The 14635-nt window shown below is 39.7% G+C and overlaps 1 protein-coding gene across 4 annotated transcripts in view; it reads left to right on the forward strand.

Annotated features, from left to right (window-relative positions):
* The window catches only part of SSBP2 (single stranded DNA binding protein 2), a 137207-nt gene that overhangs the window by 102612 nt on the left and 19960 nt on the right, over nt 1-14635 (forward strand). For 2 of the 4 annotated variants that reach the window (XM_036403698.2, XM_036403700.2), the window contains 7 exons: nt 2506-2565; nt 4233-4299; nt 4462-4532; nt 6565-6656; nt 10695-10743; nt 11737-11772; nt 13520-13574. In XM_036403698.2, coding sequence (XP_036259591.1) covers nt 2506-2565; nt 4233-4299; nt 4462-4532; nt 6565-6656; nt 10695-10743; nt 11737-11772; nt 13520-13574 — 430 coding nt within the window. The remainder of the gene's footprint in view (nt 1-2505; nt 2566-4232; nt 4300-4461; nt 4533-6564; nt 6657-10694; nt 10744-11736; nt 11773-13519; nt 13575-14635) is intronic. The other 2 variants (XM_036403699.2, XM_036403701.2) reach the window with 1 other exon arrangement.

The raw sequence follows: 14635 nt of genomic DNA on the forward strand, positions 1-14635 counted from the left end.
AAATTGCCTGTTGCATTATTGAGTATTTTTCAAGCTTAACTCCAAGACAAATAAAGAGTCTGTCTTCCTGAAAATTCAGTGTGAGCATCCATTTAAGGTGCATTTTAAATGCTGAATTTTAGGCTGAGGCAATAGGCAGAAATGTCCCAGTCTTTAGCATGCAAACATTTTATTTTCACCTTCATAAACAAGTTCTGAGTGACCAGTTCAAGGTCTGTGGGCAGTGCTTTAATTTGGTGCCAGTGTTCTAAGCCCAGTAGGTTCAGGGGTGTTTGTGCTGCAGGAGAGGGGGAAGGAGGAGTTGCCAAGAATTGAGGAGAGAAGGATGCCTGCTGTAAGAAATGGAAGCCCAGAGTGGTTCCTCCCTAATGGACATTCCAGCAACTCCTAATAATAAAAAAAAAAAAAAAAAAAAAAAAAAAAAAAAAAAAAAAAAAAGAGTAGGAAATTAAAGTAAAACTAACTCAGACACTAATGCCAGGTGTTCTGGAAATGACAAGGGAAGCGGTGAATAAGCACATGGCACAAAGTTTCTGCTGCTTGAGTTTGTTTCTTTCAGAATCCACTGCTCAATAATGTGTGTGGGGACTCTAAAACCACTCCTGCTGTCATGAAAAGCTGAGAGTATTTAATATATTTTCATTAAAATGTTGGACAGAATTTCTTTGTTGTCTTGAAACATCTTGGTGGAACCTTTTTGTGGACAAACAATATGTAGAATACACAATATGATATATACAATATAGTGGTAGTGGAGAGGGAGAAGTTCAGTCACTGACACAAAAATGAGAATATTTAAGTTTGTAATGGTAACATTTTTCTGGAAAGCCAAACCATAGGAACTACTTGAAATCTGCTTGTCGCTGATTGCAGCTCCACCTGGGTGTAATGGAATTCACAGATACATGAATATTTACAGTATATAATACTTGAAGGCTTGGAAGGAGTAGGTTTTTTTATTACTATTGCATATTAGTAGGCAGGTTCTTCTCTTTAGACATGGCTGAATTCAGAGACAATTCAAATTTCCCCTTTTTGAGCTGCACAGCTGTAAATAAAGTTGAGTTTCATTTGCTGGAGGAGACAAGTCAAACCCAGGGTCCTCACTGGAGTGGCTGCACTCAGTTGACCTCTGTGGAAACGGTTGAAATTCTAATTTCCTGACACTTCTACTGTTTCATGAGGGCCTTATCACATGCACAGCCTTTCTCTTTCTTATCAGAGGTTCTCACCATCAGAGAAGGCACAAAGGAGCCTCCCTCTTCTACAGCACATCATTTCACATATCTTTTTATTAATCTATTCACAATTGTTATTGAACTTTCTTTTCCAGTTTGTAAACCCTCTGTATTTTAAATTGCTTTCTAGCACTACTTTGAGTGCATGTTTATGTAGGTTACATTATTTCAGCTTTCATCTGATTCCAGGATGTGAAAGGTTTCATTAATTTATTGATGTAAGATCATAGGGAAAATTCCAGTAGTAATTATTGGTAAAATAATTGCAGTTTCTCTGCTAGCTGTTGCTAGTCTAAATCAGTCTTTTTGTCCCTGTGCTCAGACACAGCATACTTTTATCTCTTCATTTTCTTCTGGAGCTGTAGGTACTCCTGCTTGCCAAAGCCATCCTCTTCATCTTCTGTTTAGTCAGATATGTGTGCCTTCTTCCTGTAGATTTGCCACTCATCTCTTTATATTTCTAGGCTACTGCCACACTTTGGGGTGGAATGAGCTGAGAAGTTAAATGCTTTTGCTGCCAGTGCCACCCGATTATCTGGGGGCCTGGCCTTGTCTGTGGGCTGTGAGGTAGCTCAGGGGTGGCCAAGAGCCACCAGACCCTCTCAAGGTGTGGATGGTGTGCCAGATCTGGGTATAAAGTGAGGTGTGAGGGAGGAGATCCAGTGTGAGAGCAGGAAGGCCTGGCAGGAGCGCAGCACTGAATTGACATGGTGACTGAAACCAGCAAAATTCTAGGTATTTGCAGCATGAGCTGGGAATCTGTGCCCCCACCGGTTAAATTTTGTGTTGCTTTTCACTGTATTATGAAGAAGTGCATGAGAAGTATTTGTGAATTATTTTGATCTTCCTTACCTCTGAACTCTCCCAAGAACATTTTGTTTTTTGTTCTAAGATTCCATCTTTCCCCCTTCTCTAGTGGAAAGTATAGATGTCTGATTATGGTTTATTCTTCACTATTAATGCATTAAGTTTTTTATATTCTGCTCTTAAAAGTGCAGAATATAAAAAACAAATTGTTAAATAATGTATCCTGATAGATGGGTTGGCTGAGAATCTCTGAATTGATGAAATACTGCTGAGCATTGTGGAACAATGTCCAGGGCTCTCCGTGGGAGTGTTGAGGCTGGATGGGTGTGAGCGTGGCAGTGGCACAGGGTGGGATGGATGGATGGATGGATGGATGGATGGATGGATGGATGGATGGATGGATGGATTTAGAGGAGGGGTGGGATTATTCAGCAGTGTTTGTTTCCTTCTCTCCCTGCAGCCTTTCATGTCCCCCCGGTACCCTGGAGGCCCAAGGCCACCTCTCAGAATACCCAACCAGGTAAGGCTGGTCCCTGCTGCTCTGCTGGCCCTCTGCTGCTCACTTCTGTCTCAAATGCTTCACTCCCTGCCCATCTCTGGTGGGCATACAAATTATATTTATTCCACAGAAAATACGGGGATTATTGGTAAGAAACAGGTCTCATGAAGTGCTCTGTGGCTCCCAAAGACACTCTGGCAACTTTCTAAAAGCGCTGAATTCCCAATTTTCTCTCATCTCCATCTAAGGATGTGCAATGCCAGCGAGACAAGGATGAGTAATGAGCTGCTGTTCGTCAGCAGGGACCTTTTCTGGCCCATCTGTGAGAAGAGGGTTCTGGAAGTAGAGAACATTTGTGTTTTCAAGTTCTCCATAGTGCAGAAAGAGGAGGAGAAAGAGTTGTCAGCAGATGAAAAGTTAAAGACAAGCAGACAGAAAAACATCAGTGGAGCTCTGAGAGGAAAACTAGGTCATTTACAATATTGGGAAAAGTAGAGAGGATAAATGGAACAGGTAGTTTGGTTCAACTTTGGTTTCCAGGACTGCCTTTTGATTGTCACACTATATCCCAGCCTCATTTCTGGCTATTTTTTATATTTGTGTAACACAGTTTCAACAAATTTGTCATTACTTTTGACACACTATCACCAGAAGTTATGAAATCTAAATTTCAGTGAGCTGGATGTATCAGGTGGCAGGACTTGTCCAGGTGTTGCTCTGCCTGGTGATGTTTGGGATCAGGTAAAGCTACCTGTACCAGGGCTACTTCCTCACCAAGGCCCTGGGGGACTTAATTAACCTTGATGAGGTGATCATCTGTGCAGTGCCATTAGTACTGCACTTAATATCTGATAACATTTTACTGCTGTAACTCAGTTCACTCCTGATTTTTGCACTTCCCCAATACTATCTGAGCCAGAGGTGTCGAGCCCCCTGAGCCAAGGGTTTGGGTTTCACACCCTCTGTGCCTGAGCTCAGTGAATCCTGGCGGGTGGGATGTGGTGGCTGGAAGTGCTGCCAGCCTGCAGGTTTGGTTTCAGCAGTGTTTTTGTCTGCACACTGTGGTATTTTAAGTCCAGAGTGGAAGGTAATCACATAATCCCAGTGAACTGCAGCTCTTGCTACATTCACATTATGCCAAATTCATTAATTGCTGCTTTAGCAATTAATGTGAGTAACTGATATTACTCAAGGTGCAGCGTGGATGGGCAGGGTGTGGAAGCAATAAACTGCTGTGGTGCAGCTTTAAGGCCCAAATTTTGATTAGGTGGTAGTTTGGTCCTGGGATTGTGGAAAGGGTCCCTGCCCATGGCAGAGGGGTTGGAAGGAGATGAGCTTTAAGGTCCCTTCCAACCCAAACCATTCTGACATATTGCTCACTCAGGACACGTTTTGCTGAAAGTGTGATGGTGCTTTGAAATGCTAAATAGCACCTCATGGATCAGCTACAAAGATCCATTCATAAAAGCATTTTTCCACTTGACCCAGCTGCAGGTAAAATCCTGTAAAAATGAGCTTTAAACCTAATTCAGTAAACCCAGAGGGCAGATTAATGTGGGAATTTAAAAGCACATTAACACCTGACTCAGAGGAAACATCCAGGAATTAGTAATGAAACGTGTGTGCTGTGTCTTTAACGTGAATTTCAAGGCATTCTGTGTTTTTCTGCTCTGTTTTCCCTGCCTCAGGCCCTCGGAGGTGTCCCGGGGAGTCAGCCCCTCCTGCCCAGCGGGATGGACCCCACACGGCAGCAGGGTGAGTGTGGGACCTCGCCACCGTGCTGATCCTTAGGCTTTGCGTTGATTAAAAAAGGGATGATTCATTAAAAGTAGCTGTAGAAGGGGATTGTGTCTTGCGTAGTTAAATCAGTTGCGTATTGCATGTATAAATATAACGTATTTTATATTTTGTTCGCAGGTCATCCAAACATGGGTGGGCCGATGCAGAGGATGACTCCTCCAAGGGGAATGGTGCCATTAGGACCACAGGTACTTTCTACAGAGGGGTCATCCTTAGTGACAGGCCTATACTTAGTCTATATTCTCTGTCTTTGCTTAGCTTGGAGATTCCCAGGACTTGTTTTCATAATCCCTTTTCAAAACAAACCTCCCGTTTTACAAAACAAATGTGTTCTAAGTTGCAGCTGTACAAAATCGAAATGAAATATCTGTCATTTTCATAAATACTTGGGATTAAAAGAAGAATCCCTTCACTTGCTTTCTTTAGAAAAGTGTGTGTTGTAATCAAAGACTGACACTGGCAAGGCAGACCAGGAGTGGAGTAGGTGTTTCCTCCTCCTCCTCACTGATTATGCTGTTTAGGAGGAAAATATTAATAGCGTCTAACTTTGCAAAAAATACCTCTCCAAATTCTGTAAACTTTTTCTTTCATCCACTGTTGATCTAAATTTTGGCACAGGCAGCAGAGATTTTAGTGTGAAGTGAGATGTCCAGGCTACCAATTGTCCCCATGTCCCCCTCGAGCATCTCTGTGGCTCTGTCCCAGAGGGACAAGGACAAACAGTCCTGGTGCACCCCTGGAACACAAATCCAGGAGTTTCCTCTGTGTTTTGTCAGCACTCCAGTCAGCAGCATGTGGGTGGTGGTGTTCCTCACTGGTGCTGCCAGTGTTTTGTTTCACAGTGTGCTTGTTGTGCCCACACTGTGCATTTTTGCTTCCCCATTTCAGATAATCTCCCTGGTGGCTTCTTGTTTGAATAACAACTAAACTCTAAATTATTGAATAGCTTTGCCTTTCAAGTCTGTTCACAACTGTCTGTACAGTTTTGGGTCTTCTTGCTACAAACCAGTTGTGCAGTTCTTCACAATCTCTGCTGAGCAACCAGCAAAATAAATATAAAATAAAATATATTTGCTATTTTTTTTATGTGGCCCTGAAATGTATTTGCCATTTTTGGAGGAGGAAAGAGAAGCTCTGCTGTGCTGCCATATGAGATTGAGCTGATCCTTTATGCAGCACCATTAGTCACACTGCAGGCAAATCTCATGCCACTTTTTATGAGGATAATTTTTCCATTTTTGCTGTCATTTAACCAGTGTTTTCGTAAGCTTCTTCTTTCTTGTGTTCAACATCCTAACCTACGCAAAATTTAAGTCCAAAAAATTTAAGTTCACAAATGACTCCCTAATGGGATGACCAAATACCTGGGCTCTGCAGGGAGCATCACTGCTCTGGAAGGACACCTCTATGGGTGGCAGTGCTGTTATTTAGGCCAAAGGAGTAAATCTGCTTAGGATTAGCAGTCATTACAGGTGGAAAATTGTACAGGTGAGACAGATTGTTCTGCTTGTATTCCATTGAATACAAAATAGGTGTAATTTATATTTCTGTGTAAGTAGTGCAGTCGAACTTTGGTCATGGTATCAGGACATAAACTCAGATGTTATGGGCATTGGGTATTTAATTTGTTAGCATTGCTAGGACATTATTTATCATATTAAATACTCTTCATTTTGATTATCAAAGACCCGGGGTAGTGGAAAGTGTCCCTGCCCAGGCCAGGGGTGACACTGGATGGGCTTTAAGGTCCTATCCCGGGATTCTGTGATTTATTAGAATTGAATAATGGAAAGAGAAATGTAATAGTGCATTAGAAAAGTTATATCATGTGTTTTAATTTTATACAAACATAATGAAATCTAGGTAGAAATTATACCATTTAATATCTCATAATCTTAGTAGGGGATTGTGATTTTGAATTGCCTTGGTTTAGAAGTTGAATTCATTATAAAACCTGACCCTTGCTGGCCATTAACTTGAACTCAATATGTGTAAATAGTATAATTCCCCCTGAAACCACGTTAACCATTCCTAGCCAATTTCTATTGTTTGTGTTGTTTCTCCTTGGGGTTAATGATCCCAATTTTTAGTCAACAGTCAGGGAAGCCTGAAAGCATGAATGGCATGGCCTGTCCTGGCAGCAGTTGCACAGGGATGTCATTAACCTGCTGTCCTTTCTTTCCCCCTCCTCTTTGGTTTTGTTTTTTTGTTTTGTGGTAGTCTGACCCTTGGTTGTCGTTGCAGAACTATGGAGGTGCCATGAGACCCCCTCTGAACGCTTTAGGTGGCCCGGGGATGCCTGGGATGAACATGTAAGCACAACACAAATCCTACTGTACCTAGAAAATGCCATTATTGCATTGCAGAAGGAGCAGTTGGCACAGACAAGGCAAGGAGAACGTGCTTTGATGACCAATAATTGCAATTTCAAGAAGTGAACCCACAGTCTTAGAGGAGCCTTGGCTGTCCTAACAAGTCTGTACAAATACTCAGTTTTCTTTCACAGATCAAACTTCAAATACTGGGAATATTTTGTCAATATAATCACTGATATATCCTTGTATGCGTTTTTAAAAATGACATTATTTATATTTCTACTTACTAAATATCTGCAAAATAAATCAGTTCTTAATTGTAGCAAAATAGCCTTTGTCTAGAACTATTTATAAGAAGGACACAATTGATTTGAAAGTCTTCCTAAACTGCAGTTCTTATTTCCCTAAGTACATTTATTTCCAGTTCCAAACTGCTAGAGGAGCTTTACAAATATGAGTGCATTTCTCTCAGTGTTTCTGTGTATTCCTGGGTCTGGGAAATCATCTGGTAAAAATGGATATAATCTGAGTTCAGGTTTATTCTAAATGTGAATGTAGCCATGGCAGGGTACTGAACCTTATATCCCTGAAGACAGCCCCCCTTTTAAATGTGTAGAAATACTTCAGATGTAACATTAAGAAAGCAGTAAAGATTTCTATATGCTTTCTCATTATATCATAGATACTCGTTTTTACTCTAGTTTTTATAGAAAACGTAAATAAGAAATGAAAATTAATTTTGAGTAAAAAGTTACCACTGAAGAAGTCAAAGAGGTGCAGAAATAGATAATGTAATTTTGAAAAAACCACCATACCTCTAACAGGTTTGGATTTCCAGACATACATTGAAATCTTGAGGCAAATAAATTAAAATCTGAACTTGTGTGTTGCTCTATCATATACATCCCATATGGGGATTTAAGACAATTCTAGGAGCCTTCCTGAGGGTAGGCATTTATGGTTTTCAGTTAAATTGATGTGGAAAAAACATTTAGACCTTTGAAATTCAGTGTGTGTCAAGTATAGGCACTGTAGAGGTTTTCCTCAGCAGAAGACTGTATTAAAAAAAGGAAATTTACTTTCCAGAAGTAAATTGAAGGATAGATAAGATATTTTGAAACTACTTATTCACATAAATGAGAGTTTCCCAGGAAAGGTAAGAAAAGAGTTTTTTCTGTATGACAAAAAGATTTCGTGGCCTACCAGAAAGAGAGAAGATGGATTGAAGTACTTATACTGTGCTCTTTATAAACACATTTTATCAAAGGGTTGCTCTGAGCTGGGATTCTTTGAAATGTATTTTCAGGACATGAGGGTGTTTCCCCACCGTAAATGTAGTGCTGTCTCTGAAATTGCAGTGAGGCCTCGGAGTGAGGGCTGGCCTGGGGGCAGTGGCAGAGGATGGACCCAGATGTGCTCCCCTCACCCTTTACCCACGGTGGGTCAGCTGGGGAAATCACATTTCCCCTGCACCGAGGATGTCCCTTCCCACCTGAGTGTTTTCTTTACACGACAATTCCCCACTGCCCTGTTCTTCATTTCCTCGGGGTTCTGGCCGTGTCAAGTGCAAAAATGTGTGTTCCACAGAAACAGCTGCCGTTTGAAATCCAGCTTTTCCTCCTTGGAATGCGAGGAGAAGCTGCTTTGGTTAAGAGCAGACTATCTGCCAAATAAAGTGTGACAGTTTTCCTGGGTGAGAAAGTGTTCTTTGTGGTCAGGAAGGGCAGCCTGAGGGCTCCTAAGGCAGCGTTTCAGCCCCTGCCATCCACAACTGCAGCACTGCTGGGTAATTCCTGCCTTTGTCACCAGCAGCACCATCACATTCCTGTTGGACACAGCTGATGCCCAACCCACCTTCTTCCACAGAATAACTTCATTTTAGGCTGTAAGTTTTTCAGTTGGAACTTGGCACAGCCGTTTTTAGGATGATTTCATGTCTCTGCCAGTTTTTGGAAGAAAAAGGCAGATTTCAGGGAGCCTCAGTGTTATATTTCACTGGTGATTTTTAACACCCTGTGTGACCTGCAGTGCTGTCTCAAGCACTAAGAATATCTCAGTCATGCCTCAGATTTAAAAAAAAAAGAAAAGAAAAAGGTGTGATTTTGTCTTTTAACTTCAATTCACAAACTTGAGTCTAGATGTTTCATTTCCTGATGGAATATATTTGCCTCTTGGGAAACTGGAATTTCAGACTTTTATTTTTTCAAGCCAGAATTGACACTTACAGGATAAACTCTAAAAAAATTACAGAAAAAAAAATGGTCATAGCAACAGAGACTTTGTGAAGCATTTTGGAATTGGTGCTTGTATGGTTATCTTTTATGACCTTGTTGGTGCTTCCAAAATAAATGTTTAGTAAAAGACAAAAGACCTGCTTGCATGGAATTAAAAAAATAAAAAATGAAAAAATTGCAGTTTGGGGGTTTTAATGTGTGTTTTATAAGCATTTGGCTCCACAAAATCCATGTGGCTTTCCAGCAGAATCTGCTGCAGTGATTTCTTAAGTCTGTACTAAAAGCTGTCCAATAAATCTGAAAATTCCTACAGCTTTTTAGATGAAAGGTGAGTTCCCACATCTCAGTGTAATTTCTGAGTTTCCATATTCCTGTGGGTTAACCCAGTTTTGTCTCTGATTTAGTACATGTCACAGAAATGACTGCAAGGGTTTGGGGTGAAAACAGACTTTTAAGTGTTGTTACAAATATTCCTGATTTTTCTGAAAGAGAGGATCCAATAAACCAATGAAAAATAAGAAAAAGAACAGCAAGACCAAAAAAAAAAAAAGGGTAATATTTCACTATGTGATCATCAGCAGAGGACAAATTGCTGAGGAGCATTTTCTCTCTCAGTCTTTCTTTGAATGATGCAGAAAAGACCATACCAACATTCTTGATTTCCAGCATTCCAACAATAAAGGCAGTGGAAATAAATAAATTTTCTGGGTTTTTTTTTTTTTGGTTTTTTTTTATTTTTTTGAGATTGTTCCTTTATAGTTTCATCAACAATGTAATAAAAAATAAGATTCAATATTAAATCCCTCAGGCAATGTATGCGCTTAATAGCTTTTATTTCTGCAAGACTTAGGGAACTTTCAGAACTCATTAATGAAGGGTGATTCTTTCTGTCTGTTCCAGTCTCTCCCCCATGCCTGGCGAGCTGCAGTGGTTAATGTTGCTTTTCCACAGCTAATGAGGCCAAAAGGCCATTGAAAACGTGAAAGTTTTGTCGTCTGCTCTGCCTCTCTGTTGTCAGGGCCTTAAAGTGATTCAGTCTTGTTTGTAAATAAGCAGGAGCTCTTGGTACTCCCAGAGATAATTATGGATTTGAGACGTTGTGACTGTGAGCATGGAGATTTTACCTCTGGTGTGTCTGAGTCCCCTGTGCATTGTTAAGAGATGAAGCCTCACCCCCAAAATATTTTTCTGGGTTCAGCTGAGAGTAAGAAACTTAACATAACAGCAAAAGTTGTGAGAAAAACCCTCTGAGGATTTTCTGGGTGTAATACATGAAATTTATATCATGGCTGTTGTTGTTCTCATCGTGGTCATTCATCATCATCATCCTCATCACCATACAGGGATCATAGCAACCTATTTTGTATGGCTTGTTCTTTTACAAATTAGGTGTTCCCAAAATATTTATTAGCTAATTGCACAAGTTTTGCTAATGGAACCTGACTATACTGCAGTATTCTAGATCCACAGTAAATGAATCCATCCTCAGTGCTTCAGGCATGTGCTTAATCATGTGAGCAAGATCACTGCTTTTATGACTGAACATTTATTTATTTTATGACTTGAATTTATTTTCTGAGTAGTAAATAAATTAATCAACTCACCAAATGACTGAATAGCAGTGCCACAACAAAAATTCTGCTCTTGCATTTTAACTTAGTATAGTTATGGTTTGTGAACACACTTTAGTTTGAAAAAGCCATTTCCTTCTTCTGGAAACAGGTTATTCAGGTTTTTTTTCCTCAGAGCTGGTGAGAGGATGAGGGTGGTTCTGTGTCTCATCATTCTTCTTCTGTTTCAGGGGTCCTGGGGGTGGTAGACCTTGGCCAAACCCAACCAATGCCAATTCTGTAAGTAAATATTACAAATATATTTGACATCTCTTGTGTTTAGGGAAGTATCTTCATGCCAGGCCCAGCCCTGGTTGTCCTGGCATCCTAAACAAACAGGACATTTCTGGTATTTCTCCAGAAGGCAGAAATTCTTCATTTTCATTCAGGGATCATGTATCATTAGTTTAAAAGTGTCCATTTTTGGCACTTGTAGATGGATAAGGTGGGTCTGGCTTGCCCTGCTAAACAGTTCTTCCCGCTTTTCTCACTTTTGGCTTTTGAATTCTATGTGTGAAATTCTTCAATTTTCTTTTGCATAAACTCAATTAAAATTGATTTTTTTAGCTGATAGTTAAAGTCTTTTCAGTCCCTGAAATCAATTGGCGACTTCAATAATAGATTTATTTGTAACAGTAATTTGGCTGACAAGTTGTCTGTAGAGAAATTTGTATTTGTCAGTACAGTTGTTGCTCCCACAACAGCACTGGCCTGTGTTTCTTTGGAGAGAATAACAGCAAAGGCAGTAACAGAGAAGGAAACCAGATTATTCACAGGATTTTTCCAGGACACTGTCCGTAAAAAAAACATAAATAAAAAATGGAAATAAATACCAGTATCTTCTAAGGCAAAAGATGTGGGAGCTTCTTTTCCTTTTGTGGTCAAGATTGTATTCAAAATTAGGTATCTCTAAGAACATACAAATTCAGTTTGTGCTTGGCTGACTCTGAAGTCCTGCTGACTGAAATGCAAGTATGTGCAGACTGAGTCCATACACCTTATAAACTACATTGCCTTAGTAATCTTATACCTTAACATTTTAATATTTTATTGGGTTTTTAGTCAATTTTTTGAAATTGCTGAAAAGAGGTGTTGATTTTGACAGCAGAGGCATTTCCCCATGATTTTAGCTGTGTCCTTAGTCACTAATTGAATCAGCCCTCACCTGCGCTGCAGGAGCCCATCGCAGCACACAGGGACCCAAAATCACTGTTTTTTCTGTTGATGTTACAGATACCTTATTCCTCAGCCTCTCCTGGGAACTATGTGGTGAGTGCCTTTGCGTGTGTTTGTTGGACATCACATCTCATTTGGGCAGAGAAACAGCAGCCCAGATGTTGAGGGGAGCCCCCATGTGCTGGCTGCACATCTGGCCTGCACCAAGGTCTCCCAGCCCCCTCTGGTGCAGATGTGGGTGCTCAGCACCAGAATCATCGTCAGCCTGCTGCAGATTGCCCTCAGCGCTGCTGCACTTCAGGAAAAACATTTCTGTACCTCCGACCATGTGTTGTCTGCAATAATGAAGGACAAGAAGCCCCTTGGCTTTCTCAGAAAAACCATGTTGTGTGACAGGTTTTGAACTTCTGCAGGAAAAAGGTGTTAATGTGTACTGCTGGATTTTGTCTCTGTAGCTAGAGATTAACTTTGTTTAAAATTTTAGACTCTATATTGTTGTTGTTGTTGCACTCAGGTTATTTGTATGGCTGAGGAGCTTTTCCCAGGCAGATAGTTTATTCTGTTTTTATCACATGCACATAGCTGGTGTCACAAGGTGAGGAGGGAGAATTATATAATTAAAAGCAATTTATTTTGTCATTTATTTTAGAAAATTAGATGGGGGAAAAGTTATGATTCTTGCAAGTGTCTGTAACTTACAGGCCTCATTTTGTCACAGCTTGGTGTAAACAGTCAATATTTGCTGTCTCCAAATCAGTTCTTTCAATGCAGAACTTCACAAAGCTCTCTCTGTCTGGAGGAGGTTTTGTGGGTTTGCCACATTCTATTGCTGAAGAATTTAAAGACATTTTGGGAATATTTGACTTCATAGCAAGCAACTGTTCGGTGATGAGGGATGGGCTGGAGAGCTCCTAAAAATGGTTCTTAGTGAAAAGATTTGTAATCTGGACTTACTTGCTTTGAGAACTTAATAAGATTAATCTATATATAATTTATTAATATATACGGATATGAAAACTTACCTATTAATATAGAAGCATATATAATATCTACAAATAGATATATTATGTATGTATAAATATACATATTATATATGCATATTATATATATGTATACATAAATATGTACTTTTTATACATTAATAATATTATATTCTAAGAGTGAAAATAGTTGAAACCAAGAAATTCTGAGAGAGGAAAAAACACAAACAATGGAAGTAAAAGCAAATTTCAAATGAGATTAAAAAGTTAATGAGGACAAGTAACTTTTCTCATAAATGGTCAGTTAGTTGTTCCTACATCTTTTTATCTGATGTTTAAAAATATGCAGAGAGAGCCCTTAAAGAAATCAAGTAAGGGAGCTTAGTACACAGGTATATGGAGAGCCTGTGATGCCTAGGGAGTCATATAGGTTTGGATAAAATGTGGATATAAATCTGTGGATAAAAGTTTATAAGTAAAAGATACATGGACAGGTATCCTGTAAGCAGACAGAACACCCAGACCTTTGTAATCACTGCCACTGAAAAGATATCCCTGTCTGAACAGAGTATCTGCTCTTTTAAATTAGAACAAAAGAGGTAAAGTACAGTAGTATCCATATGGCAGGGAAAACAATAATTATTTCTAGCAGTTGTGCATGTGTTATTAGAGGAGGTCAGTATTTATTTGTTTAACAGCCAGAGCATTTTTGTTTCTTAGTCTTGATCAGATTTGTGACATGGAAATAACCAAAACATTAAAAAATACACATTCCTTGATGTGGGTTATTTGTGTGTGTCTCTTTTAGGTTTTCTCTAACCTTTTAATTCATGCTAACTGACAGTTTTTACTTTCCCCAGGGTCCTCCAGGAGGTGGAGGGCCACCAGGAACACCCATCATGCCTAGTCCTGCAGGTACTGAAATATACTTGGAAATAACAGAATTATAAGAGATTTTAGGAAGTACACTTTTTTTTTTTTAATAATCAGATAACAAAATTATTGGAGCTATATTTTCTGCATCAGGTTTTTTTCCCTACTTGCTAACCTCTCCAGCAGAGGAGGGTAGGGAATTTTCCTAACTGGCCATAAAAACTTAACTGCACCAGTATATTACTTCATTGAATACAATTCTAGGGATTTAAATATATAAAAATAAAAATCAAAACCAAAACAAACAAAACCCTTCCAAAAAAACGAACAAACAAAAAAAGGCAACCTAAAGTAAAGATATTTTGAATTTCTGTTTTCCAAAGCATGAAAACACTTAGAAACTGGCTACCTGTGAGTTTTGCCAAGGTATTTACTCACCTCTGAGACCAGCAGCTCAAAGATTCCACAGCCCAGCCATCCCTGTGTGTTCTGGCATGAGCCAGGACAGCAGACAGGCTTTTTCCCAGCACCTGGGGACAGCCAGGGATGTGTGTTGCACGAGATTCTGGTGGACAAGGAACTTTTTGCCTGCCTCACTGAATATTAAAAATAACTTAATAGGCTGATTTCACTTCAGGCTAAAAACCTTTCTGTTTCCCCTTTTCCTCAGACAGCATCTTTGGATGTTCTTGTGATGTGTAGTGCTCTGTATATAATGGAATTATTAGCTTGGATTAATGCTTAGAAAATCATCTTGGAAATATTGATTAGTAGACAAAATCCTTGATTTATCTTCCTGTTGTACATAGAATATCATTGGGTGTGGAATGGGCTTCTGGAGGGTCTGGGTGCAGAGTGCTGAGCTCTTCTTATTCTCCGTGCAGACACTGATTTTCCAGAGTTGCCAATATTTTTTTTTAAATCACACTGTCCCCTTAGGGATGTATACAGACTTTTGTCAGGTCGTTCTCCTTTCAGTTTTTTGTCAGTTTGGGTTTTTCCTGCAAGCATTGCACCAGGCTGTACCGTGAAGGTAGATCAGCTAAAGCCTCCCTCAGGAGGGAAGGGTCTTTGCACAGTGTTCCACTGAAGACTTGGATATA

This window comes from Molothrus ater, chromosome Z (assembly GCF_012460135.2).
Source record: "Molothrus ater isolate BHLD 08-10-18 breed brown headed cowbird chromosome Z, BPBGC_Mater_1.1, whole genome shotgun sequence".
NCBI classification, from domain to species: Eukaryota; Metazoa; Chordata; class Aves; order Passeriformes; family Icteridae; genus Molothrus; species Molothrus ater.